Source organism: Accipiter gentilis, chromosome 19 (assembly GCF_929443795.1).
Source record: "Accipiter gentilis chromosome 19, bAccGen1.1, whole genome shotgun sequence".
NCBI classification, from domain to species: Eukaryota; Metazoa; Chordata; class Aves; order Accipitriformes; family Accipitridae; genus Astur; species Astur gentilis.
The window spans coordinates 28,377,920-28,405,515 of record NC_064898.1 but is presented as its reverse complement, the minus strand read 5'-3'; the positions used below and the strand labels follow the sequence as shown (position 1 = coordinate 28,405,515).

At 54.0% G+C, this 27,596-nt stretch overlaps 1 protein-coding gene across 3 annotated transcripts in view; it reads left to right on the top strand.

Annotated features, from left to right (window-relative positions):
- DCHS1 (dachsous cadherin-related 1) overlaps nt 1-27,596 on the top strand; it is a 54,270-nt gene that overhangs the window by 2,977 nt on the left and 23,697 nt on the right. The window contains exons 2-7 of one of the 3 annotated variants that reach the window (XM_049823171.1): nt 1,292-3,102; nt 21,619-21,807; nt 21,920-22,151; nt 23,219-23,455; nt 23,834-24,853; nt 25,060-25,247. In XM_049823171.1, the coding sequence (XP_049679128.1) occupies nt 1,351-3,102; nt 21,619-21,807; nt 21,920-22,151; nt 23,219-23,455; nt 23,834-24,853; nt 25,060-25,247 (3,618 nt within the window). In that variant the 5' untranslated portion in view covers nt 1,292-1,350. Of the gene's footprint in view, nt 1-1,291; nt 3,103-3,919; nt 3,978-15,716; nt 15,782-21,618; nt 21,808-21,919; nt 22,152-23,218; nt 23,456-23,833; nt 24,854-25,059; nt 25,248-27,596 lie in introns of those variants that run through there. The other 2 variants (XM_049823173.1, XM_049823172.1) reach the window with 2 other exon arrangements.

Sequence of the window (27,596 nt, the reverse complement as noted above, 5' to 3'; positions counted from 1 at the left end):
TCCATCCCCCAAGACAGGGAGGTTCCTGCCGTCCTGCATCTGACATGAGCGGCTCCTGAGTGTGGTTATGGGACCAGCAGCAAATGCTTTCAAGAGAGTCCAAGTGTGAGCTCATGCTGCCGCCATCCCTGCAGACCACTAAGCCTCGTTTACCGGGGGCTGAAAGCAGCACTGAGGCTGGTGATCTTCACAAGCTCCTTGACTGCTGAGTTTCTCTGGCTATTCACAGGGAGGGTGGGCAGACCCCTGGGGGCTGACAGTCCTTGGGCACTGGGAGCATGTCCAGCGTGTCCAGTAGTGGTGTTGCTGCAGGGAGCTGCTCCTCCCTGCTCGTCCCTCCCCCACTGCTGCAGTGAAATGAAGCTACGGCAGGGGGAAATGAAGTGAAGGAGCCAGAATGAGCAAGGAGCAGTGAGAAGGAGACAAAGGAGGAGAGTAAGCAGTGGAGGGTGTGGGACCGGGAAGGAGCCAGAGCAGCTGGCAGTTCAGAGGGAGTTGCTGCGTTCCTACTGTACTGCCACCACCCTCCATGGTACCAGCTTGGGGCATCCACAGATCTCTATGCCAGTCCAAACAATGGGCCCTGTCTGATTTTATCCTGGGCTTTCCCAGCTGTGGGTACATCCTTTGCAATACAGCCATTCTGATTTATTGTTCACTGGATGTAAGCCTGCTCCAGTTCTGCTTCTCCCTCCCAGGGACACCAGATTTGCACTTCATGGGGTTTTTGGCACCTAAATCCCTGTTGTCCTTAAAAGCATGCTACTGGGGGTGGGGGCTGGGGGGGTCTCAACACGGTCACTTGTTGAGCTCTCTCCCATTTTGAGACCAGCTTTTTTCAGGGTGGAGAGGTGCTAGGCTGCTGTTCATCCAAAAATCTCTGTCATCTTGCAGGCAGCTCTCTCAGCCTCACAGGAAGCATTCAGCTGTTAAAGGCACAGGAACACTCTGCTCTAGGGCAGCTGGCTCCAGTGTTGCCAGGAGGGCGGGTGGTTGGGAAGAATGCTTGACTATGTAGGAAACAGCTTATGTGATAGGGTACTAGCCGCTAACCTCAGCGCACTGTCAGGTGTGATCTGCTTAGCTGACATTAGGTGCTGCCCCAGGTCTTCATTCTGGGCACCCTCTGCTCTGACACATTTTCACCTTTGCTCCTTGTGAGGGATAGGTGATACAGAGCAATTGAGCAGCAGGTATGTGACAGGCCTTCCCTCTTTAGGTTTTTTTTTTCTCCTGTCCTTCCTTTGCTGCTCCCTCTTAACCAGCATCCTCTGGTCTGCATTCCATGCAGGATTAAAGCGCACACTGCAAAGGAGATCAAGCCACCCTTTGCTCTGCAAGTCACTAGCAATGGAGCAGATGAAGGGGTCAGCCATGTTTCTGCTGGAGCTGCTAATTCTTGGGGGCCTGAGAGCAGGGAAGGGCTCTGCCGTCCTGGGCACCCTGGATCTACAAATCGATGAGGAGCAGCCAGCTGGCACCATCATTGGGGACATCAGTGCTGGCCTGCCCCCTGGAACTAGCGCCTACATGTATTTCATCTCGGCACAGGAGGGCAGCGGAGTTACCACTGACTTGGGGATAGATGAGAACACCGGTATCATCAAAACAGCTCGTGTCCTGGACCGAGAGACTCGGGACCGCTACAGCTTCATTGCTGTTACCCCAGAGGGCATCACAGTAGAAGTGAACATCCAAGTGAATGACATCAATGACCATGCTCCAGCCTTTCCCAAACAACACAGCACCTTCCAGATCCCAGAACACACACCCATTGGCAGCAGATTTCCCTTGGATCCAGCCTTTGATGCTGACAGTGGCCTACTCAATACACAAGGCTATGTTATTAAGGGAGAGAATGTGGGGCAGGCCTTCCGTCTGGAAACACGTCGAGGACCAAATGGAGTCCTGTATTTGGACCTGGTGGTCAGCAATGTCTTGGATCGGGAGAACCGTTCATCATACTCGCTGCTGTTGGAAGCCTATGATGGTGGCTCTCCTCCCCGGAGTACTCAGATGACGCTGGATGTGTTCATCCAGGACATCAATGACAATGCTCCTAGCTTCAACCAGAGCCGCTATCATACTCTCATCTCAGAGAATTTGAAACCTGGTAGCAGCATCCTGCAGGTCTTTGCCTCTGACGCAGATGAAGGTGACAATGGGGATGTAATTTATGAGATCAACCGGCGGCAGAGTGATCCTGACCAGTACTTCACCATTGACTCCCGGACTGGAGTCATCAAGCTCAACAAGGGTCTGGACTATGAAGTAAGGAAGGTGCATGAACTGGTGGTGCAGGCAAGGGATAAGGCTGTCCATCCTGAGGTCACTACAGCCTTTGTCACTATTCATGTGCGTGACTACAATGACAACCAGCCTACCATGACTATCATCTTCCTCAGTGAAGATGGCTCCCCGCAGATCTCTGAGGGAGCCCAACCCGGCCAGTATGTGGCACGCATCTCTGTTTCCGACCCAGACTATGGTGAGTACTCCAATGTCAATGTCACACTGGAGGGAGGGGATGGCAAGTTTGCCCTCACTACCAAGGACAACATCATCTACCTGATCTGTGTGGACCAGCTTCTGGATCGGGAAGAAAGAGACTCCTATGATTTGCGGGTGACAGCTACTGACTCAGGAACACCCCCACTCCGGGCAGAATCAGCCTTTGTGCTGCAAGTGATGGATATCAATGACAACCCTCCACTCTTTGACCAGCAGGAGTACAAACAAAGCATCCCTGAGGTTGTGTACCCAGGCAGCTTTGTCCTCCAGGTGACAGCTCGTGACAAGGACCAGGGTCCCAATGGGGAGGTGCGGTACAGTATTGTGCATGGCCATGACACCCACTCCAGCTGGTTTGCCATTGACCCTGCCACAGGCATCATCACCACCGCTGCCCCACTGGATTATGAGAAGGATCCTCAGCCTCAGCTGACTGTGCTGGCCACAGACAGGGGAACCCCTGCCCTCTCTTCTTCAGCTGTAGTGTATGTGGCCCTGCAGGATGTCAATGACAATGAGCCAGTGTTCAGGAGTAATTTCTACAATGTGTCCCTGAAGGAGAACACCCCTGTTGGGACCTGCTTCTTACAGGTAGGTACAGCTGTCAGGAGCTGAGCTTGAGGAGGGCATGGACAGGGCTGTGAGAGGCTTGGGATGGGAGACCTGCTACTGATGGCTGTTTGATGCAGTTGTCATGGCTTAGATGGGCAACGGTTGCAGCAGGAATGCTAGAACAGAGATCCTTGTGCTCAGTGTGAGTCGGAAATGGGGCAGAGCACTGTTATACCCTTTCTGCATGCGAGTACTGGGTGGCATCACTGACACTATGGGCACACCTCCAGGATGTCCTTTGTGCAAAGCAGTGTTGACCTCAGCTAAGATTGGGGCCCACTGTGCCAGGCCTTGCTTGCACAAGTGTGGAGCTGCCTTGCAGGACAAGACACTCAAAATGGTACTCAGGAACATGAGTAAGACCTCTAGGAAGTTGCTTGTAGCCAAGCAGTTAACTGCTTTCTCCCCTGTGAAGTCATCAGCCTAAGTTCATCAGTGTTAGGCTGGTTGTGAACATTGGCATTAATTATGCACAACTGGTATCGTTATATTACCTTGGAAACAGCACCTGTGGGATTTGAGCTGAGAGACTGTGCTGCATCAGCCTTCGTGTAGTGAGGGGTCACAGGTGCGGCCTGGAGAGCTGCTGCCCCTCTGACAGGTTCTGCAGACCCTGAGATGTGCCAGTGATGCCATTTGTATTTTGTATATTTTGTGTTCTCTGCATTTGCTGTTTCAGTCACAGCTCCGGCCCTGGAGCCCTGGTTGCTGGAGACAGGTGATGGAGCCCGTCTGAGCCGGGATGGAGAGATGTGGGGCTTGGGGCTGACAGTGGGGAACTGGTGCAGTAGTGCAGCAAGGCACTGCCAACCAAGGCAGCATCCAGACTGTCTGTTGGGACAAGCACCTGTGAGGTTTGGGGCACTTCTTTGCTGGAGTCATGGGGCACTGGGATGTCTGGCTGGGGCCGTGAGGAGCTCTGGGGCCAGGTGGTGAGCAGTGCCCATGGGGCCAGGAGGAGGGGGCAAGGGGGAGAGCAGGAATTCTGGGGCCCATGAGACAAGGCAGGAAGAGGTCCTGCGACCTGGCCAGGGAAAAGGGCCTCCAGATTGGCCTGGAGGAAGAAGTGGAGCTGGTAAGAAAAAACACTCTATGGGTGCAGTGCTGGGGCATGGCGGGGTGTGAGCATGTGGGCTAGTGAGTGTGGGCCATGCAGGGCGTGTGAATGCAGAGGACTGACAATACGGGATGGGAGTGCTGGAGACGGGCTTGTGGGGTGGGTGAGTGCAGGGGACGGGGGGGGTGGAGGAATGGGGTGGAAGGAAGGGCCAGGTGTAGAATAGAGAAGGGACATGGGGCAGGGGCAAGTATAGGATGCAGCAGATCTGGGGGGCGAGGGTATGGAATGCGCCAGGGTGGGATTGCGGGGGGGAAGTCTGGGCAGAAGAAGTGGGTGGGAGATGAGGAGGAAGATTTGGGTTTGGTCTGTGCAGGGCAACACTCCACACTGTCCCAGGTGGGTGGGAATGGGACAGGACCAGGGCTGGGGACAGAGATGGGGAAGGGGTTGGGGGTGGGTTCAGGGACAGAGTCAGAGTGGAGGAGCCATGTGTCCCTGGGTGAGCGTGGAGGCCCCAGGCGCGTGCAGGGATGTCTTGGCTGCAGCAGCCCCCGAAGGGAGGCCCCCCCTCTCTCTCCTTCTCCGTGCCTTCCTGCTCAGTGCCGCTTGCCGTGTGGGAAGGCGTTCTGTAAATGCAATTGGAGATGATGGCTGGGCTCCTGACTGTGAGTGTAGGGACAGGCCTGAGAGAGAGCAGGACCTGAGGAGGAGCTGGGGCGGTGCGGGGCCATGGAGATGGCACAGAGAAGCTGGTCCAGCTCGTGGCTGCCTGGCCATGGTGAGGCCAGTGTAGCGCAAGGGCCAGCCCAGCTCCGCACTGTGCAGGGGAAGGTTCTGGCCCGGCGGCCGACAGCAACTGAGGGTTTGGCCAGATTTCGATGGTCTTGGCTCAGCCCTCATGTTTCATTTGGAAACGGCGCGTCTGGGCTGAGCGCAGGTAACTCCCGCGTGGCCTCGGCACAAAGCAAACAGCTCACACATCTGCTGCTGCTTCCTCTGAGCCGGGAAACGTGAGAGGATGGGAAAGGAGGCTGGCCAGGCTGCCGGCTCGGCACTGGGCCGCAGCAGGAGCGAGCCAGGTCGGGGAGCCGGGTAGAGCTGGGGCAGGGAGCCTAGGTCTCAGAGCACGGCTGCCCAGTGGGCCACCCCTCAGCCACAGCATCCATATTGCCCTGAACAGGAGGGCTTCATAGGTGCTGCCAGGGTCCATGGTGGCCAGCAGCCGGCACCATGTCCCATGGGGTCACCCATGTCAGGTGTGCTGCCCCACAGCCCCTGTGTGCAATTACTCCCACTTGACTACATCTGTCTGTGGCTTCTAGGCATCAGGGCTCATCCTGCCTTGGGAGGTTAAGGGGTCTCTGTCAAGGTCTGGATTTGGTCCAGGTGTGCATAATGGTCACAAGAGCTTAGGGCACAGGCAGGCCCTGCCAACATGATGTGCAGGACACAGGACAGCCTCCAAGGTCAGCACAGAACTGAGTGGGTTCAATCCTCTGCTGGACTGCCATGTTTCTAAGCAAAAAACCTGGGAGGACCAGGTCTATTTTCAGATGGTGATATCTGCTCTCCGTGGGCAGGACAGAACAATGGGGAACTGGGGAGTCCACGTGAGTGACCAGAGGAGACTTGAAGAACGGCTGCAGGTCTCCTGCTCCCTTGTACACCCCATCTTTTGCCAGGTCGGTCTTTGTGTTTGGTGTACGAACAGAGACGAGCAGAGCAGGTTGCTGGCCTGAGCTCCCAAGAAAGAAAACGGATCTCATAACATCTTCTTTATTTATTACTTGTGTTTATCATGGGCCAGGTCCCACAGTAGCAGACTCTGCATGAGCACTAAGCAAAGGAAATAGCAAACTCACAGTCTGACATGAGAGAGAAACACCAGTGGAGAAGCAGCCCAGGGAATCAGTGAACACGACACCAGCAGAAAATAGAGCAAGGGATAGTCACTGACTGGTTGTCTGTTTCTCTCTGTGGCCATGAGTTGATAATATAGAAGCTTTAGGGCTCATCAGACTACATTTGAATGCTATGGTTATGTGATGTGAAGCACTGTTCTGGTATAAATTCACCCTGCTGGCTTAAATTTGTTTTAAACATTTGACTTCGTACCAGCAAGCTACATGCATGGTCAGATACTGTCTTCCTGGGCCTTTCTAACTTTTCATGCTAAATCAAGTATTGTCTGTCCTCTGGCAGCCAGCATAAAGCACAGAGAGCTGTGTAAACCCCATGTTGTGAGCACAGGCTGATTTGACAGAAATGTGAATGAGATGAGATGGTGGATTATTGATTCTTGCATAGATCCAATATTAATTATTTTGCAACCAGGGTTTACGTATTTCCTTTGTACCCATACACACAATTGTTGGGGAACAAGACCATCAGAAATCAAAGCTGACCAGCAACACACCTAACATGTAGTTGTATCTTGCAGTTTTGAGGACAAGCCTGATGAGTTTTGAAGTTTGAGTACTGATTTGTGATTCTGTGGGACTGGCTATCCTGCATGCACAGCACCGGGACAGCTTCTTGGCCTGTGCCCAAGATAGGAAGACCTGCATGAAGTGCTGTAGGCTAGACCAGGCCACATATACTGTATTACTGAAAGAGAATCTTGACGGCTAATCCTGATGCATCGGTTATGCTACTGAAGGGGGCAGCTGTGAGAGGACATGGGGAGCAGCCATGCACAGGGACTGGAACAGCAAGAGGACTAATGCTCACCGACTTTGCTGCCAAAGAGAGTGGCGGGAGGTGGGGAGGACATTACTACATGCATTCGTTTTCTTGGGACACAGGATTTAGCACTAACCTATTTTCAGACCTTTGCACGACATAAAGCAGGCCTCCCCCTCCTCAGAAACAAGAAGGCAAGCTTCCTGAGGCAAGATGGGGAGACGCCTGTGAGCTTGCTGGGGAGCAGAGTGAGGCGAGAGAGCACATCATGCTTCTGGAAGAGCAGGCTGTAATGTGGGAGAGTCTGGGGGTACACAAGGAGTGGGGACATGGGGGAGATGCTGGTACATGGGGAGGTTGTGGGGGAGGTGAGTGCTGTTGTTACCGCCAGAAGAGCTGCGTTTGTTCCAAATTCCTGTGAAAGTTATTTCCTTGCGCTGCCAGCAGCCTCCTCCTGGGCTTGGCACAGCAGCCAGCGCCATGATTAATTCAAGTAGCATTTCCCCTGGAGCTGCAGCAGCTTTTCCACTGCAGCCGAGAGGCCCCAGCCCCTCGCTCTCCTCTCCCCCCATGCTCCGCTCCTCCCCCCAGCCCCCTCGCACAGCTCCCTCCTTCCTCTACACCGATCCCCAGCCCCCTCACAGCTGCCCCTTTTCCCTCACCTCTGCTTCAGCCCCGGGCCCCTTATAACCCCTCTTCCTCCCACAGTCCTTGCTCAGACCCTGCCTCCTCCATGTCTGCCCACAGCCCCACACCTGTGCACGCTGCCCTCCAACGTGCCTGTCCCTGCGCCTCCCCTCCCAGAGCCCCAGCCCACCAGCATCCCCCCCCCTCCGCCCCACTCTGCTCCCTCTTGTTCTCTCCACACCCTTTGGTTGCTGCTAGCTGCTGTTGCCTACTCCCCCAGGGGCCTTTGCTGTTTTGCCCCCAGGGCAGCTCTCACTGGCAGTGCTCTCTCTCACCTGCATGGCCCTTGGGACACCCCAGCCTCTTCCTGCTCCCCATCCCTGCTCCATCTCGTGCTGCCCTGAGCCCCAGCCTCACCTGCACGTCTTGCCCAGCTGTGTCCCATCTCTCTGTGCAGACCTGCTCTGTGACCACTCTCTGCCTGACCTCTGCACAGCCAAAACCCAGCCCAACACCCTGGAGTCCTTCTTGGCATCAGTGCCCCCCCATGAGGCCATGGCCAGACCCTGTCACTTTCCACCCTGCACTGTTGCTGCCCCACTCTAGCCCGCCACCTTGACCACTCATCCTCTGCAGAGGCCCAGCTTCCCTGCCCTGCTCAGCTCCCAAACTCCTGCATGCTCTGCTGGGGCTCCCAGTGCCCTGTAGGTCCCTGCTGCAGCTCCTGTTTCACCTGCCTGCTGCTCCCCCAGAGAGGACACCTGGGTGCCCATGTGTGAGCTGTGCTCCTCCTCTTTCTGTGCAGAAAAGGCAGTGTTCACCCCAGGCTCCTGCAGCCTGTTGCCCAGCCTCGCCTGCCACGGTCCTACATCCCTGCCAATGTCTGTGATTAAACTGCTTCTCCTCCTCAAAACTGAGGGCTGTACCCCATCCCAGAGCAGTGCTGGAGGCCATAGGCTGCTCCTCTTCTCCGTACCTTGGTGTGTATGGCTGTGGCAGTCCTGCGCCTGTCCATGCCTAAGCTGTGGCTGTGGGGCTGCCAGTCAGAGCCCTTGCCAGTGCCCTGTAGCTGCTGGGCTGCGGGGAGCTAGCGGTAAAAGCAGGCAGTGCCGGCAGCTGTGCAGAGGGCTCCCCCGGACATGGCGCTCCCTGGACCCTCAGGGTCTGACCCTCGCCTCGGCCACGTGTGCTGGACAATCGCTGGGGCTGAACCCTGACCCCCGCTTACTCCCCCGAGGCCTGAGCATGCTGGAGGCTGAGATGCAGCCCGGGAGCCAGAGACTGCTCCTGAAATAGCAGCCGTGGCCGCTCCCTGGCTGCTTTTAGCTGGTCAGCAGCTGTGCCAGGGCTGGGGAGGGCAGGATGCCTGGCACACAGTCAGGCAAAGGGAGCCGTGCGTGGGATCATTGACCACACTGGCGCCAGCCTCCCCTCCTCTCCCACCAAGAGCCGTCACTCAGAGGGGCGGGAGCCCAGAGCCAGATGTTTGCCAAAGCCACAGCGTAACATGTGCGTAGCAGAGATCCAGCCAGGGCAGGGCTCCAGATGAGCTCCCTGCCTGCTGACTGTGCTCGCTGGAGGTGGGGAGGATAGCCAGAGAATGGAGGCCTGAGCTGCTGAGAAGCTCTCCATCCCTTCCCAGCGCTGTGGACTGGGGGGGGGGGGTGTGTGTGTGTGTGCGGTACATGGGTCAGCAGTAAGGCTGGGAGGGCAGGGGATGGCTGTGTTTGAGGGGCTCTGGTGTTTGCTATGTGGGTCTGTGGGAAGGAGAAGCCTTGACTCCTACAGGTGGTGCAGCTGAGGAGCCCAGTGTGGGGCTGTGCTTCTCCATCCATCCCCACCTCTGGGACACGTAAGAGCTTTGTGGTGCCTTGGCTCTGCTCGTCCATCCTGGCTTGCTTGGGGACTAGGAGGAGGGCATGAAATAACAAGGCCTCAACGCCCATCTTTGTCCTCCCAATTCTTCATGCAGTGGGGAGAGGCACACTTGACCAGCACCTGCCCTCCTTCCCTCACAGCAGTCACACCTCCCTAAGACTGGTGCTCTTGTTTCTTTCTGCCTAACCCTGAGCCATCTTGCTGCTCTTCTTTGTCATCCACTTCTGTTCTACTTTGGCCACAGCTCTCCCATGAGGTGCTCTTCTGCCCAGCTACAGTAGCTGCAGGGTGCACAAGCGGAGTCTTCTCACCAAACTTTCAGGGAAGAAGGGGCAGGTAGCAGATGCTGCTGCACAATGCTGGCAGGGCTGTTGTGCAGGGCTGGTGGAGTAGATCAGCTCTCTCAGAAGGGCTGGAGCTGAATGGGGAACTGGGAGGTTCAGGAGGGCCTTTGGCTGGAGATCACAGAATGATTGAGTTTGGAAGGGACCTCTTGATACAATCTAATACAACACCCCTCTGCTCAAGCGGGGCCATTCAGAGTCAGTTGCCCAGGTCCATGTCCAGATAGCTTTTTGGTACCTCCAAGCATGGAGACTCCACCACCTCCCTGGGCAACCTGTGCCAGAGCTTGGTCACGCTCACAGTGAAAAAGCGTTTCCTGATGTTCAGAGGAAACCTTCTCTGTTTCAGTTTGTGCCCATTGCCTCTGGTCCTGGCACTGGGCACCACTAGGAATAGCCTGGTGCCATCCTCTTGGTGTCCTCTTTCATGTAGGGATTATATCCCCCCTGAACCTTCTCTTCCCCAGGCTGAACAGTCCCAGCTCATAGAAGAGATGCTCCAGTCCCTTCATCATCTTTGCGGCCCTTCACTGGACTCTCCAGTATGTCCATCTCTCTTCTATGCTGGAGAGCCCAGCACTGGACCCAGCACTCCAGCTGTGGTCTCACCAGTGCTGAGTAGAGGGGCAGGATTACCTCCTTCAACCTGCTGGCAACACTCGTCCTGATGCAGCCCAGGGTACCATTCACCGCCTTTGCAGCAAGGGCATATTGCTGTTTCATCTTCAACTTGGTGTCCACCAGGACCCCCAGGTCCTTTTTTGCCAAGCTGCTTTCCAACTGGGTGGCCCCCAGCATATATTCCTGCACAGGGTTGTTCTTCCCCAGGTGCAGGACTTTGCACTTCCCCCTGTTGAACTTTGTGAAGTTCCTGTCAGTCCATTTTGCCAGCCTGCCAAGGCCCCTCTGGATGGCAGCACAATCCTCTGACATTCAGCCACTCTGTCCAATTTTGTGTCATCAGCAAATGTGCTGAGGGTACACTCTGCCCCATCATCCAGATCATTAATGAAGATGTTCAGCAGGAGTGGACCCAGTATTGACCCCTAGGGTACACTGCTAGCTTCTGGCCTCCAAGTAGACTTCGTGCCACTGATCCCCACTCTCTGGACTAAGCCATTCAGCCAGTTTTCAGTCCACCTCACTGTCTGCTCATCCAGCCCATGCATCAGCAGCTTGTCTGTGAGGTTCTTATGGGAGACAGCGTCAAAGGCCTTACTGAAGTCCAGCTAGACAATATCCACTGCTTTTCCTTCATCTACCAGGCCAGTCATTTATCAAGTTGGTCAAGCATGACTTCCCCTTGGGTGAAGTCATGCTGAGTACTCCTGACGATTTTCTTGTCCTTCATGTGCATAGAAATGGTTTCCAGGAGTAGCTGCTCAATCACCTTCCCAAGGATCGAGGTGAGGCTGACTGGTCTGTAGTAACCTGGGTCCTCCTGCTTGGCCTTCTTGAAGATAGGAGTGACATTTACTTTCCTGCAGTCTTCAGGCACATCTCCCAAACACTATGATTGGGCAAAGATTATTTGAGTGGGCTCGCAAGCTCCCTTAGCACCATGGGTGCATCCCATCAAGGCCCATGGAATTAATCTATGTCCAGTTTGCTTAAGAATTCACTGACCTGATCTTCTTCATCAAGGGTGCAGCTTCCTTGCTCCAGCCTTCATCCTGGTCTCTGGGACCTGGGATTCCTGAAGACCAGTCTAACTAGTAAAGACTGAGGGAAAGAAGGCATTAAGTACCCCAGTCTTTTACTTGTCCTGTGTCACCAGGTCCCCCGTCTCCTTCAGCTGTGGGCCTACATCTTCCATAGCCTTCCTTTTGTCTTTTGTCACCTATGCACTTATAGAAGCCCTTCTTCTTGACTTTGACATCCCTTTCCAGATTCAAATCCAGTTGGGAGTTGAATGCAAACAGCTACATTTTCATGTAATTACAATGATCAGTTAGTGATTTCAGCAGGAAATGCCCCAGATGTATTCCCTGACCCCCTCCATGGTAGTGGCCTCTTCTATGCTTATGAAAGAAAAGTCTTCAAAACATAGCATCAGGTTCATCCCCTGGGTTCCTTAATAGATTCTTGGGTGCCAAGGGGCACATGCCATTTCATTTGTGTCCATTATATGGAAAGAATAATATATTTTGTCCGTCAGTTTCATCCAGTTTCTTTTCCTGACTTGACATCAGCAACCTGATCTAGTTGAAGACGTCCCTGCTCATTGCAGAGGGGTTGGACTAGATGACCATTAAAGGTCTCCTCCAACCCAAACTATTCTATGATTCTATGATTTTTTTAATGCAAAAACAACAGTAGCATATCCCAGCCTTATGCTACCACTACATTGTGCAGTTCCTTTTGCATTTACTGTCCTATCCCTTTTCCCCTTGCCTCTCATCCTTTAGGCCTTTCCCAGTTCTCCTCCCTGGCACACAGATGGTGATTGTGCCAAACTAGCTATTTTATTTTAACGTTTTGCATTTTTGTGTGGTTTTCAGTTAGTACATTTCTCTTGCTGGCTTGCCTTTTAAATACTAGCATTCACATGACTGTCATGATATTCATAGGTCTGAGTTTACAGTATCTGGCTAATCACGTCTCTAAATATTCACTGTTTGTCATGCATATAGACTTGAGAACATCCTCAGCCTTTTTATGGTGGTCACAAACAACTTCTGTAGACACAGAGAGGCTGCCCAATGTACAAAACATCCTGTTGGGGTTGTCTGTAACAGTTCACTGCCCACTCAGCAGCTGCCAGCATTTGAGTGCCTTTGTCCCTTCTCCCCCATCCTGCTCTGGGCCATGGCTGCAGCACTGATTAACAACTGTCTATACTAAACATCATATCTCCAAAGTCTGCAGTGAAATGCAGCTTTTCCCCTAAGGATGCTGTTGGTTTCTGGCCCTGGAATCAATCTCCAGCCCCTGATCTACAGCTGGATCTCCAGGTTGTCTGCTTCCTTCAGCAGCACCAGGATGCTGGCCTCTGGTTCAGGCTGTCCCCTCATATTGAAGTGGCATATTCTCCCTGGCTTCACCCTGCCTCTCCCTCCTCTTGCTTCACTTGTTTAGTAAAAAAAATCTTAATTCCCCTCCATCAGGTTTTCCTCTGCAGCCCAGCTCTTGGTTTGTGCTGCTGCACAGTGTGTCACTTGTTCTCTCTTGTATTCTCTTCTTATTTCCCTTGATTTGTGTAAGGAGGAAACAACAAAAACCAAGCATACAACCTATTTCCAAATAACCTTAAAATTGTCAGCCTATCTTGTTAGGAGTCAAGTATGAACTAGCACTGAAACATTAACTAGTGACGGGCACAGGATCCTGCTGACCACTGCTGTCTTTTGCCTTAGTGTATCTTGTTCCAAGCCAAATACAGTGGGTGTCTCATGGCCCTTGGGAAGGGGGTTGGTTCATGCTTCTTTCTCCCTTACCCAGTGATTATTTTCTCTCTTTGGCTACGTATCACCTGGGAACTCTCAGCCGTGTGCTAGCTCGAGGAGCCTGTACCTTTGCTAGGACCCAGGAGTGGAAAGAGTTTTAGGAAAGATGGACCCTGGACATGCTGGAACTGTGAAAACACCCAAGACAGAAGTTCAAGAGGTGCTAGAGGTGGGCCTAGGCTTAGTGCAGGGGGTCAGTGAAGCCAAGGCAGTGCCGCAGGAGAGAAGCAGCCAGCAAGCAAGGTTTGGGGAACAGAGAGTGAACACATGAATATGTGTACATTCTGCTATGTGACACAGGTGAGTAGAGGCTTTGTAGGATTAATATACTGAATCACTGCTGTTTGCAGTGTCTGGGAGTGTCACTGCATATTTGCGTGTCTGGGAGATGTAGATTCCGTTGGAAAGACCTCCAGCGAATCTGTACCTGTTGGTCCTCACTGGACCTCAGCACGCTGTGACCCCCGCTGTGAGTTATGGACAGAGGTGGGGGCAGCTGCAGAGTCACATGGTGGTATATATATATGTGGAGAGATGCTAGGGTGCTGTATGACTTTGGCTTGGTGCAAGGCTCCTGCCCTCTTGTAGGGACACAGTTATCTGAGGAAACCTCAACTAGTCCTGCAGCCCTCTGCCTATAAGATTAACAGGGATTTGAGGACTGTGTTGCTGGAACCTTCCGAATGCCTTGCATTTGCCCAGCCCCATGGGCACAGGAAAGGAGTGCATGGGTTCAGAGGAAGAATTGTGAACTAGCCTGTGTGCGACTAGGAGAAGAGGAGGGGGAAAATCTATTGCTGGGACTGGCTGGATTTGCTGCAGCAAATCTGGGGCTGCTGCTGAGTGTGCAACGGTTGTGAGTCCTGAGATAGGGATCCTACAATGTTCAAGACAAAGGGCCATATAGCACAGGGCTACATTGAGTGCTGAACAAGGAGCCAAAGAGCAGCTATAGTACAGCAGAGCAAAGTTCTGTATAGCAGGGTAAGCTGTTTTACTAGTGTCCAATAGCCTGTGCTGGGGAAAGGGTGCAACAGCTGGATCACTGAGTCATAGAGTAATTCAGATTGGAGAGACCTTGGGAGGTCGTTGGTCCAACCTCCTTCTCGAAGCAGGGGCAGCTGTGGGGTCAGACCAGGCTGCTCACAGCCTCATCCAGTAGCATCCTGAAAAGCTCCAAGGAGGCAACCTGCTCCAATACTGGACGGTCCTCACAGGGAAAAAGCTTTCCCTGGTGTCCAGCTTGAAGTTCTCATTTCCACCAATGCCTGTAGTCTCTTCTTCTCTTGTTGTGCACCACTGTGAAGAGCCCAGCTCCATTTCCTCGAGAAGCTCACCGTCAGTGCTGGCAGCTCCCTCTTAGGTCTGCAGCCTTCTTCCCTGAAGGCTGAGCAAGCTCCGGTCCCTCAGCAGCTCCTCACAGGGCAGGTGCTCCAGCCTCTGACGGGTGCAGTGGCCGCCCCTGAACTCGCCACAGTTTGTCAAGGTCTTTCCTGTACCAGGGGCCCAAAACTAGATGGGGTGTCTAGATGTGGTTTAGCAAGGGCTGAGTAGAGGGGAGGATAATGCCTGCCCTCGACCTCCTGGCTGTGCCCTGTTCGTGCAGGCCAGGGTGCTGCTGGGCTCTCCTTGCTGCCAGGGTGCACTGTGGCTCACGTGCCGCTCGCTGCCCACCCAGGTCCCCGGGACATTTTCCCCGGAGCTGCTTCCCCAGCCTGGCAGTCCCTGCCTGTGCTGTTGCAGGGGTGCTCTGCTTCCTGGAGCAGGACTTGGCATTTGTCCTTGCTCAGTTTCGTGGGGTTCCTGTCGGCCCATTCCTCCCTCCTGCCCACGTCCCTGGGGGTGCAGTCCTGCCCTCGAGCATGCCAGCTGCTTCCCCCTCACCAGGCTGGTGTCATTTGTAACCTTGACGAGCGTGCCCTGGGTGCCTGCCCTGGGTCATTGCTGAAGATGTTAAGCAGGCGAGGTCCCCGGGCTGGTCCCTGTGGTGCTCTGCTTGTCACCTGCCTCCAGACAGAGCACAGCTCGTGAACCACCACCCTCCGAGCCCAACCCTCCAACCCTGTTTTTACCCACCTGGTTGTCCAGCCCTCCAAACAGTAACAGCCTGCCCTGGGTATGAGGTTGGTGGGAGAAGGTGTAAAAAACCTTCTTAAAGTCAAGGCAGTTGTCATCCACAGCTGTCATCCATTCAACCACAGATCCCATCATTGCATCACAGAAAGCAAACAGGATGGTTGGTCCATGCTGTCTGTTCCCCTCCCAGGCTCCTCCATGTGGCCAAAAACATGCTCCAAGAGGACTCGCTCCATGATTCTCCCAGGGGCTACAGTGTCACTGACAAGACCAGACCATCATTTTGGCCTTTTTTGAAGGTGGGGTGCAATATTTGCTTTCTTCCAGTTGTCAGGGATCTCCTCCAATCTCCACCACATTTGCCAGAGCAGCCCTGCAAGTCTGTTTCTGTCACCATCCATTGATGCAGCCTGTTGGGTCCCATGGATTTGTATGGATCAAGTTCACAGAAGAAATCTTGACTCAGTCTTCATCCCTGTCTGGTATCTCTCTGAACCCTTTCAAAAAGCATGGAGGCCTGGGAGACCTTGTTGGTGAAGACTGAGGTAAAGGAGGCATTGAGTGTCTCAGTCTTATCTGTGTCTCCTGTCACTAAATCACCCACTGCATTCAGAAATGGGCCTTTATTCAGCCTTCTACTACCAAGGTAGTGGTAAAGGCTCTTCTTAGCACCCTCAATTTTCCTTGCAAGTCTCAACCCCACATGAACATTGACTTTCCTGACACCATCCCTACATGCCTGGGCAACGTTTGTAAATTCCTCCTTTGTAGCTTGCCTCTGCATCCACCACCCATATGCTGCATTTTTGCATTGCATCTTAGCCCTAAGGTCCCTGCTTAGCCAAGGCCATCTGCTGGCATGTCGCCTTGTTTTCCTGAGTACTGGGATGGACTGTTCTTTTGCCTGGAGTATGCTGTCCTGAAGGCTCGCCAGCTTTCCTGAGCTCCCTTGGCCTTTAGAGCTCCCTCCCAGGGGATTCCTCCTACCTACCGGTTCCCTGTATAAGCTGAAGTCCTGCTTGAAGTCCAGAGTCTGTACTCTGCTATTGTCCTTCCTCACTCCCTTTAGGATCCTGAACACTACTACTTCATGGCCACTACAGCCAAGGCTACTGCTCATTACCACATCCTCAACCAGTTCTCCCTTGCTAGTGAATAGCAGATCCAGCTATGTGTCACCCCTGGTTGGCCTGGGAAATTGAAATTCTTCATGAGACCCAGGCGCTGTGATCCAGAGGCTTCCCTCAGGTACTGCTGCCTCCTTGGCAGCTTCAACTCAGGGATTTCCTGGCCCAGCATTGATGTCCTTGTGTTTAAAGCCTTTAGTGATTTTTCCCTGTGAATGTGGGTAGTTGCTTTCTGAATCTATACAATTTGATATCACTGTGCCCTGAAGCGAGGAGTTCTGCATTTTTTGCATTTTTGTTGAACCCTGCACCGCCAGCGCACCTTCACAGTTTGAGGCTGTGCTGTGCTGCCCTGCAAGGAGAAAGGCAGACGTGAAGAGAGATGGAGTGCCTCAAGCCCTGGCTACGCTCTCCCGCCCATGGTCAGGTGCTGGCTCTGCACAGCCACAGCAGAACTGTGGAGCACCACTGTATGGCCAGGGGATATCCTGGGTAAGGGGTGGTGGAGGAAGCTGGCAATACAGGGAGGTGACAGAGGTGTCACAAGGAAGGCACCAGTCCTAGTGCATGTATGAGGCCTGGGACATGATGGAGCTGTGTGGGGCACAAGAGGCAGGTAGGGATGGGGTGTGCTGTGGAACACGGGAGAGGTGTAGTAGCCTGTTGCAGGCCAGACCCAGCCATGGCTATCACGGTGTGCAGTGCTGGGGGACACCAGTACTGCCCTGGACTGAGTGGGCTCTAAGTGAGGCTGTGTGAAGGCTGGCCTATCCCAGGAGCATGCTGTAGGCAGAATGAGAGGACAAGGCATGGAGGGAGAGTAATGCTCCATGTGCTGTGCACAGCTGCAGCAGGTTCAAGAGAAATACCATGCTTGCAGCCAAGCACATCTTAACAAGGCCGAAAGACAGGCAGGAGCATTGGCCCTGTGCTTCTCAGAAACCCTGGCCTCATTCTGGACTCAAGCAGGATGCTCTGCAGGACCCTGAGTCTCGGTCTCCCTCTGTCTTCAAGACCAAGGAGCTGATTGCTGTCAGAAGCACATCCGATGTGCAATAGCAGGATGCATTCTTGCAGCCATTATCTCCTGATGGCAAAGGATTTCCCTTTGGAGAATGGGGTCCTACAGGATCAAACAGGAAAGCGACAGGCCAGAAAACACTCTGACTGTGCAGCTGGTTTATCCAGGAAGGGGATGGGTTGCCTGGTCCACCCACCAATACAGAGAGGGTTTCTGAGAACAACTGCCCCTTAGTCTTACAAGCACAGAATCGGACTCGGGTAGTAGCAGTGATCAGAAGTAGGTCTTCAGCAGAGAACGTAATGAACCATAGAAACAATTCACCATGGCTTCCTTCTCACTGCTGATCTGGCTGGGTCTGTGAATGGGAACATCTGGACTCTTGATGTCAGAGCTCCAGGGTCACCACACTCCCTGCCTCATGGAGCACCCTCTGGAGTCCCAACATGGGAGACAGTGCTGGGCTCTGGCATCACTGCTGTCTGACAACACGACACGGAACATTTTCACCCAATATGGGGAGTCTCCCTGCACTTCTGCTTTGTGAACACTTCTGTTCTTGGCACATGGGATTCCAGCTGTGCATACTGTAGTCTTGGGCAGAAACACAGCACTTCGCCTCTGCACATTGTGCCTGGTGTATCCGTGGTGATCCTGTGAGCTTGTGCAGGTGTCCTGTGCAGATGAGGTGACCCCACTGCTTTACCCACATCTCGTATCTGCATGCTGACCCTGAAAGTTCATGCAGGTGTCTTGTTCCTAGCTGCAGCCTTCTCCTCTCCTTTCTCCTCTCACATAGCTCCTCCTGGGAACAGCCAGTCTTGGCCCTGCAGGGTGTTCAAAGAAGTCAGAGGGGAGGGTGCTGTAGGGGCTCCATTCAGGCTCAGAGCTCTGACTCCTGCTCCCACACATTCAAGCAGCAGGCCTTGCACAAACCCGAATGGTGTGTTTCCTGGGTTGTCCTATAGACAGCTTAACCCCATTTCCCTCTTATTTCTCAGGCAAACATCAGGAGCCTCATAAGTAAGCTACAGTAAAATCAAGCTGTCCAAGATTTGGGGTGGGTGCTAAATACAGAGCCTGGGGCTGCCCTGCACTAGCTTCTAGAATTGTTCCTAGAAAAATATCCAGACTTGGTTTAAAAATTTCCAGGAGTGATGAATTCACCACAGGCCTTGATGAGCCAATTTGGTGGTTAATTATCTTCACAGCTAAAAATGTGCACCATGTCCCAGACTGCGTGTGCTCTGCAGTCTGCAGCCATGGTCCCAGCTACACATGCCATACCTGGTGGCTGAACAAACCCTGTGCTGCCTGTGAGAGAAGTCCCCAGGAGGCATCACCCCAGCTGCAGCAGGGATCAGGCTAGCCCCAGCCCATGGAATGCACACACAGGACATCAGCAGTCTGCAGGCACTGCTTGCCTATGGGCAGGAGAGCTCGGCCTGAGGGATGCACCAGCCACAGCCCCACTCCCTGTCCACACAGTGGCAGAGATGCCAAGCAAACTGTCCAGCTGCCCCAGACTGACACAGTTAGCTGCTCCTTCAGGTGTTTTGTTGTTCCTGTGGCTTCTCCCTGAGCACTAGTTTAGTACCACCCCTCCCAGTGAGATTAGGACCAGATGCAAGTCTCCTGTAGTGGTTGCACCAGTGCTGGTGTAGCAGTGACATGAGCTCTCTTGGACCCTGTGTGGGCTTGTACAGGCAGGGTTTGTGTAAGACCATTGGTCCACCAGTCCCACAGCAGGATGAGGAAGTGGGGTACTGGACACATGAACAGGGAACTTTTCAGAGAATGCTTTGCCCTGGCTTTACAGCTAGGTTTGGCTCTGATGCCAGACTGCTGGCTCCATGAGGCAGTCTTGCAGGGACATGGCTCTGGGTACCAGGGAGCAGACAGGGAGATGGTGCTGTACAGTATAATAGTGAGAGCTTAACTGTTTCTCCCCTGTTCCCCAAATCGGACCCAGCTCCTGTGGCAGAAAGCTGGATTTCTGGATAGCTTCCCCTGTGGGTATCTTAGGATGGTGACCATCAGAGGATGGTTAAGGTGGGGAACATTAAGGGAGGCCATTCTGGAAGCACCAGAGCCCTTGGCCCGAGGAGCCTAAGGAAAATATCTTACTCTGCTGCAGAGCCTGTGACTGTACAGTGTATTAAAGCAGCTGACATGCATTTTAGAGTGGTTTCAGAATGGTAAGCAGTTCATTTTGAAGGAAAGAAGTTATTAATTTGCCATATAGTGCCTATTCTAATCACTGTCGCAGCTTATCAGTTTCAGGTGCGTTTCCATCTGCAGTGGTAGAGAACGCTACCAGCTAAAACCCAGGCATGGCATACAGCTCAAGTCTATTGGTACAGGGCTTTTAACCCAGTAATAATATCCAACATGGAGCCAGAATACAGGTAACCTGAATACAGGTTTCCGCAATGTCAGTGAGGTCAGATTTATACTTGCAGATGAGCAGCTCCACGGCAAAGGGAGCTGGGGCAGGAGGGAGGGAGGATGTTGAACTCAGGGGTTCTGATTTCCCAAAGTGCTTTCTGGCTGGGCTGCTGTCATGGCACCTGTGGCTCTGAGTGCTCTGCAGCTGGAGCAGGGAAGGGGGATCCTGTTTCATGGTGCTTCTTCTGGCAGCTGCTGCAGGGTTGGGGAGCAAATACTCAGTACAGGGAGCATGGTGCTCTTTGTAGATGTGCTCTCAGCTTCTCCCCTCCGGCATCCCCTTAGACCGCAGGCGGCAGGGCAGGAGAGCTGGTAAGGGTGTGTTGCAGGTGCTGCCTCCCCTCCTTGGAGACTGTGGATCACAGGGCAGGAGAACTGGCAATGGGCTATCTCAAGTGCTGCCTCCCCTCCCTGGGGTGCAGAGCATATGGTCACGCGGGGCGGGGAGGTCCCACCTCTACCCGATTTATTTTTTCTTCCCTGGCCCAGCCATCCTCTGTACTCTCTCTTGTTGTTCCTCCATCTCTGATGATCGGGTGAGTGGTTCAGGTTAGGGGCCCTGCCCGAAGGAAAGAGCTGTTTGCAGCCCCCAGCTGGGCCCTTTCCTTGGCGCGCGTGCAACGTTCCTGTGCTTCTCGCTCACGGGAGCCGAGGCCCCAGCGCTGCTGCTGGGAGGAGCTGTGGCTGATGAGGCCTGAACTCCACTTCACCCGGGCCTGGCCCAGCTGCCTCCCTCCTGGCTCCGTCCTCTAGCTTTGTTCTCTGTGCAGAGCTCCCAGCTGGTGGATGAGCCATGGGCAGTGATGCTGGGGTCAGGGGGAAGGAGCTGTTTTCTGCTGACCTGAGCTCAGCAAGGAGCCCAAGGAGGACCTGAGGCCTTGTAAGCAGGGAGCAGCTTTAATCCTTCTGCTGTGTCTGTAACTGCTAATGCAATTCATGTCCTTCATGGGCCCTGGCTGTCACAGGGCAATGCCACCCTCAGCCATCATCCTCAGAGCCCAGGGCTGCTGGGCACAGAGCTCTGAGAGCAGAACAAAGCCAGGGTCATGGTGAAAAGGGGGCTGTTGTTCTTCCTTGTCTTGTCTGAAGCATCTTTGCAGAAAAGAAGGAGCAGAGGGCCAGGGGCAGCTGCTGCAAAAGTGTGGGTTGTCCCTGGCTGGCTGATCAAGCAGCATGCAATGTGGATGCTTGGCTGCTAGATCCTTGGCATCTGTCTGAGGCTTGGACTTTCTGCACCCCCTCTCCGTATGGCCTTTTCCTTTGCTAAGGCAAGTCTGTTGACCTGGGTCATGGATGTTGCCCCAGGGGTGCAAGAAGGGAGATGTCGCCCGAAACAAGGCACCTCCGGTGGTGCAGGGACCCATGGCAACACTGTAGATAGAAATCATGGTGCAGCTCTTGCAAGTCTGCAATGCTGTGCTCCCCCCTCTCTGTGTCCCCTCAGAGGGACTGGGCCAGCATAGGCTGATCCTGGGGTGCCCTGCAGCTGCCTGCAGCACTGCCCAGGGCACTGTCTGCAGCCAGTGAGCCCCTGGGAGGCCCTGTCCCCTTGCAGGGAGGGCTGCAGAGGAAGTGGTGGCTTGTCTGGGACAAGAATCGCAGGGCTGAGGTGGTAACTGTCAGTCTGCTTTACTATGGCCAGCTTGGAGGACTGTGCAGTGGTTGTGGCCATGGAGCAGAGGGCAGCACTGGATCGTGGAGATGATGGTGGTGACAGGCACCACCTGGTGCTGGTGGTCTTCTCTGTGATGCTGGCCCTGCTTATGTAGTGTCTTCCCTCATCCAGGTGACAGCCACAGATGCAGACAGCGGCACTTTTGGCTCCCTTTCCTACTCCATTGGTTCTGGCATCGGCAGTGTTGTCCCCACGCAGTTCAGCATTGACAAGCACACGGGGCAGCTGTGCACTGTGCAGCCTCTGGATCGTGATGAGGGCACGTCTGCCTATGATTTTACCATCACTGCTGTTGATGGGGTGAGTGCTGGAGAGGCCGCGGGGATGTGATACTGCTGACTCAGCACTGTGCAGGGTATACTGTTGTCCTTGCCCCTGCTCTTGCACCATCTCTGACCTGGTCCTTCCACAGGGTGGCCTGAACTCCATGGTGTATGTGAAGGTTTTCTTGGAGGACATAAATGACAACCGGCCAGTGTTTTACCCGCTGGAGTATGCTGCCAGCATCAGCACACAGAGCATGCCAGGTACAGCTGTGCTGCGTGTTACTGCCCACGACAAGGATGAGGGGCTGAATGGGAAAGTGACCTACCGCATCGTCCAGGGAAACTCACCCCCTCTCTTCTCCCTCAACAAGGACACAGGTGAGAGAGCTCAGAGGGCAGCCAGAGTTGGCAGCAATCAGAGCAGTGGGATGCGGGCAGGTGTAAAAGCCACCCTGAGGGTCACTGCTTGGCCATCTCAGCAGTGCAGTCTGCCACCAGAATATGTCTGTTTCTCTCCCTGCCACATCTTCCCTGCCTCGGCTTCTTGAGCCTCTGGCATCCCCTTCCCAGACTGTCTCTGACCTCTTCTTTCTGCTCCCTGCTCTGTTCCTCATTTGTCCCGTCTTCCTTCCTCTCCCTCATTCCCCATCCCTCGCTTACTGTGGCTTTCCTCTTGCATGCTGCTTACTTAGCCCCATCAGGCTGTATCCTGTTTAGTTTCTTGTCCCTGCCCAGTTCCCTCCTCTCCCCTGCTCAGTTTACTCTCCTTCCCTATAACGCTCTATCACATTCGGTCCTACCTTTCTCACTGGCTGCATCTGCTCTGCCTTGCTTTGGACACCAGAACAAAAGCAGTTTCTGCTGGGGAGGTGAGTGCATGGGCATGTGGTGCCAGGGGCTCTCAGCAGGATGGGAAGGTGTCCTGTGCTCAGTACAGGCATTAGAGTCTCTCCACACTGGTTCCCAAGTTCTTGGAACATGACTGGTATGAGACAGGCCTACCAGCCAACCCAATCCAGGGCCACCTCCTTTGTAGGACCTGTCGAGGATGGTCCTTCAGTTTCACATCTCCTCCGAGAGCCTCCCCACAGCCCAGATCCCATCTGCTGTGTGGTGACTCTCACCCTGCACCCCACAATGGAAGCCCTATTCCCTCCTTTCCCTCTCCCAAGACCTTCCCTCTGGCTCATTTCCCCCAGCCCTTACCACTGTTTATCTCAGGGCTGTGCTTAAGGTTGAGAAAGGAGGATTTGGGGAGGCTTTCCCAGGAGGGTTCCTCTCCTTTACTTCACTTCTTCCATGGCAAACTCCTCCCTGTGAAGCGCACATTGTTTGCTGCCCCCTTAGGTCTTTCTTTTCGAGCTTATGGTTTGGCCTGTTCTCTTGGTGCCAGATGACAGGCAGGGGTGCAGGCATAGTAGCCTCTGAACTGCTTTCTTCCCTAGGTGTCATCTCCCTCTCGTGGTCCCTGAGTGGTAAAGCCAACACCCTGGTGCAGCTGGTGATCTCTGCAGAAGATGGTGGGGGCCTCCAGGCACAGCCAAATGCCCGGGTGAACATCAGCATCGTAGAGGGCACGGTCTCACCCCCTGTCTTTGAGCAAGCTCAGTACTTCTTCACAGTGCCTGAGGACATGCTGCAGGGTGCCAGTGTGGGGGCTGTCCGGGCCCAGAACCCTCCAGGTACGGGCTTGTCCCTTTTGTATGCAGTCACTTTCCCTGTCCCTGCATCATCTTGAAGGTCTAGTATCACACTTCGTCACAGAACAACCCTGTTCTGGGAGCTCCTTGCATGCACAGAGGCACGCACATCCGAATGTGCACCCGTGCGATTGTCATTCAACTCAGTGCATGCTCTCACACATGTGGTTAGACACATGTACACACACACTTGTGCACATGCATCTGCGCATACATGCACGTGTACACAGTGCTACTGTACAACTCCTGAACAGTCTGCAGCAGACAGCACTGTCCAACCCTGCTGCTGTCTGTAAGGGGGCTGAGGACGTGAGCCAGGTACACAAATCATTCTTCCTGTCTTCATTTCCTTGTCCACAGGTCATGCTGATGACATCTTTTATTCCATCTCCTCGGGGGATCCTCATGGCTACTTTTCCATTGACTCTGCCTCCGGGCAGCTCCGCACCAGCCTGCCTCTTGATCATGAGTCCCAGGCAGTCCTCATTCTGGATGTCCAGGCCCGAAGTGGTTCACCTCCTGCCTATAGCAACACACGTGTGAAAATCTCTGTGTCAGATGTGAATGACAATGTGCCAGTGTTCCCAGCCCCCTCTGACTCCATTCTGCTGCCAGAGGCCACAGAACCTGGGACTACAGTGTACACTTTGCAGGCCGAGGACCGTGACAGCGGTGTCAATGGTCAGGTGAATTTTGAGCTGCTGTCAGGAGGTGATGGCACCTTCAGTGTGGAGCGCTCATCAGGGGCGGTGAGACTGATCGGGGCCCTGCAGTATGAAGCCAGCGCAGCCTACAGGCTGGCCATTGTGGCCCGAGACAATGGTGTTCCCCAGCTCAGCTCCACATTCACGCTGCTGGTACATGTGCAAGCCGAGCACGACAATGGGCCCATCTTTGATACACTCACCTACCGCGTAGAGGTGCAGGAAGGTGTGCCTGTCTCCACCCGCTTCCTGCAGGTGCGGGCACTGGCACGCGATGCAGAATCCGTGACCCTTACCTACCACTTGCGTGCAGATGGGGATGCTGCCAGCTTTGGCATCATGCCTGAGAGTGGTTGGCTCTATGTCAAAAGCGCGCTGGACCGGGAGACACGAGACCTGTATGTTCTCACAGTGCTGGCCTCAGCAGGAGGCAGTGGTGCAGGAGGGGAAGCCCGGAAAACAGGCACCAGCACTGTACGGATCAGCATCACTGATGAGAACGACAACAGCCCACGGCTGAGTGAGGAGCGTTACTTCTTCACTGTTCCTGAGAATCAGGCTCCTGGTAGCAGTGTGGGGAGGGTGATGGCAAGTGACCGGGACGCTGGGCAGAACAGCCGACTCACCTACCGCCTGCTCCAGCACGATCCCAACTTCCTTATCCACACACAGACAGGTGAGAGACTTCCTGGCTTCCTAGGCTGGGGCTGGCTGGGGAGAAAGCCCAGGGCAGGTCAGAAGTGATGCAGACCAGGCCAGTGCAGGAACAGAATATTCATCTTCCTACCCCTGCGGTGCTGGGCTCCCCAGCAACATGCCTGAGCGCAGGCTCTTCTTTAAAGCAGTTTTTGGGCTGAGCTGTGTCCCACTTCTCCCTCACAGGGGAGCTCAGCACCAAGCATAGCCTGGACCGGGAGCAGCAGTCCAGCTACCAGCTCTTGGTGATCGTGCAGGATGGGGGAGCACCACCCCGCAGTGCCACAGGAACCATCTATGTCACTGTGCTGGATGAGAATGACAATGCTCCTGCTTTCCTTCATGTGGCCAGTGGTCAGGAGCTGCCCGTGCAGGTAAGGGCAGCAGGCTGGAGCTCTGGTGAGGCAGGGGTGTGATAGCCGCTGGGTTTGGGGGCACACAGTTCTGCAGGCAGAAAGGGAGTAGGCAGGGGCACCCGGGGGAATATCAGGGTGGGAGGTAAGCAGGCACAAGTTGCGTCCATGCAGCAGCCAGGGCAGTCTGGTAAATCTGATTGAGATGTGGTAAGATGGGCATGTCCTTGGGAAATACAGACATCCCTGTGCACGGAGCAGGTGAGGACTGCAGAGGGCTCTGAGACCGATAAGACTGACCAGCAGGCAGATGCTCTTGGCTCATACATGCCTGCAAAGAGGGAAGGTGAAAGGGAGCCCTAAACCTGACCCACACAGCCAGGGATAAAACACTTGTGAGCATGGAGGCATGGGGTGCCATTAACTTTTAGGTCTTGGGACTTTTGCTATAGCCACTTGTCTTTCTGGGAGGTCAAGAAAGCACTGCCCAGCTGGACTTCGCACCCACAAGGATTTTCTGAGAATCTGCTATGGGTTCCAGCCCAGTTTTCCCTCTCAGCACTGTGTGGTGGCAGCGGTCACCCGGGCACTGAGTGTGCTGCAGATGGAGTTATGTCTGTGCTGCTCAACAGAAATGGGTGAGGACCAACCTCCACCCCCATCCCCAGCCGGCTGCATCTGCTCTCCTGTGGCCCGTGTGGAGTGGCACATGTGGCGAGGGCTTGCTGGAGCTGGCCGAGTGGCACTGGCAGCAACAGAGCAGGATGGGCAACTGAGGCCCTGTCCTCATCTCTTCTGCACAGAGCGGGGAGAACCTGCAGCTGAAAGGATGTGCTTGCTCTGCACATTGCTGCACTTCAGGCAGTGTGCTCAAAGCCACTCGCACTGTTTTGGGTTTTACACATCACATTGATGGCCCCCTTTCTCTGTTGCAGGTCCTGCCTGAGCTGCACACCAGAGGCAGGTCAGAGCAGGCAGGACTGTGTTGGCAGGTCAATGCCACACCTGGGTGGCCATCAGCACAGGACTCTGGGGACACTCTGCAACTCCAGTCAGGCCTCCCCTGTTCATTACTTTTTCCCTTCCTGTTCCAGGTCGCAGCCATCCTTTGCCCAGCCTTCTTCTTGCATGTCCAGCTGGCACTCTCTGCTTGCAAAACTGTCTGGCAAGGCTTGGCCTGGATGAAGGCATCACTCAGGGCCTGGTGGAGGCAGAGGCAGGCAAAGTTAGTCTTGTCCTCTCTCTGAGCAAGGCTCTGGTCTTTGAGTCGCTCCTGCAGGCCAGGGACCAGCCAGCCGTGGCATTGCTGAGACTGCAGCTGAACAGGCTCTGCAAAATGGCATTGCTCACACTCTGTGTCTGCAGTCTGCTGACTTGCCTGTCTCCTGTGCGGGGACACCTGCAACACACTCACACAGCAGGCTCTGCAGTTGATTCCAGTGTTTGGGGGCGTGAAATGCTGGGAGTGTCCTGCTAGAGCTCAGGAGGTCTCTTCTCCTACAAAGGTACCACAAAAGCATATGCATCCTTCAGGAGACAGAGCAAGGCGGGGACAGATTTAGACTCCTGAAGGCAGGTAAATGCTATGACAGTTTTGAACGAAACAGATATTTGGCCACTTTGGTTTGAAGCTGTCCTGCTAGAAACACTGGTAGAGAAGGGTGAAGCACAGGAAGAGGCCAACGTTAACCGTGATTTAGGTGTAGAAGAAAGGCTTGGAGGGAAAAGTAAAAACTGAATGATAAATGCAAAGCTCCATGATTTATTGCAGACTTGGCCAGTGAAGTATATGTATCAATGGTCATTAGGCAAAGCAGAGGGATTTTTCTGTATCAGCACCTTGCTTTAAGCATCGGCTAGAGGATATCTCCCACTGTAGGGTTGCAAGATAAGCTTGTCAAGCATATTGGTAACACACTGGCAGGATCAGGTGGTGTTCACACAGGAACTACAGTAGTAATGGATCCTCTCAAGGAACAATCACTAGGAGAGGGGAGAAGGAGCAAAGGGAAGGAAGCAGTGGTCTGTTTTCAGAGAGGGGGGTGTTGCTGGTGGGTGCCTAGGACTGGTGCTGGTACCCTTGCTATTTAGCATTTTCGCATACCCTCCAGAAGAGGCGATTGTTGATGTTATTGGTCTATTTGTAGTAATAAAGGTGAAGGCTCCCTGTGAAGAACTGTAGAAGGATCTTGTTTTACTGTTCAGTCAGGAAAGAAGATGGGAGATGAAATTCACTGTTTCCAACTGGAAAGTTTGCCATGCCAACACGCATGGCAAAAACCAATATGAATTTCACTTACACAGTGGTGGGCTCTGAATTGGCTACTTAAGTTTAGGGAGAAGATTTGGGCATTGTAGTGAATGCTTTGT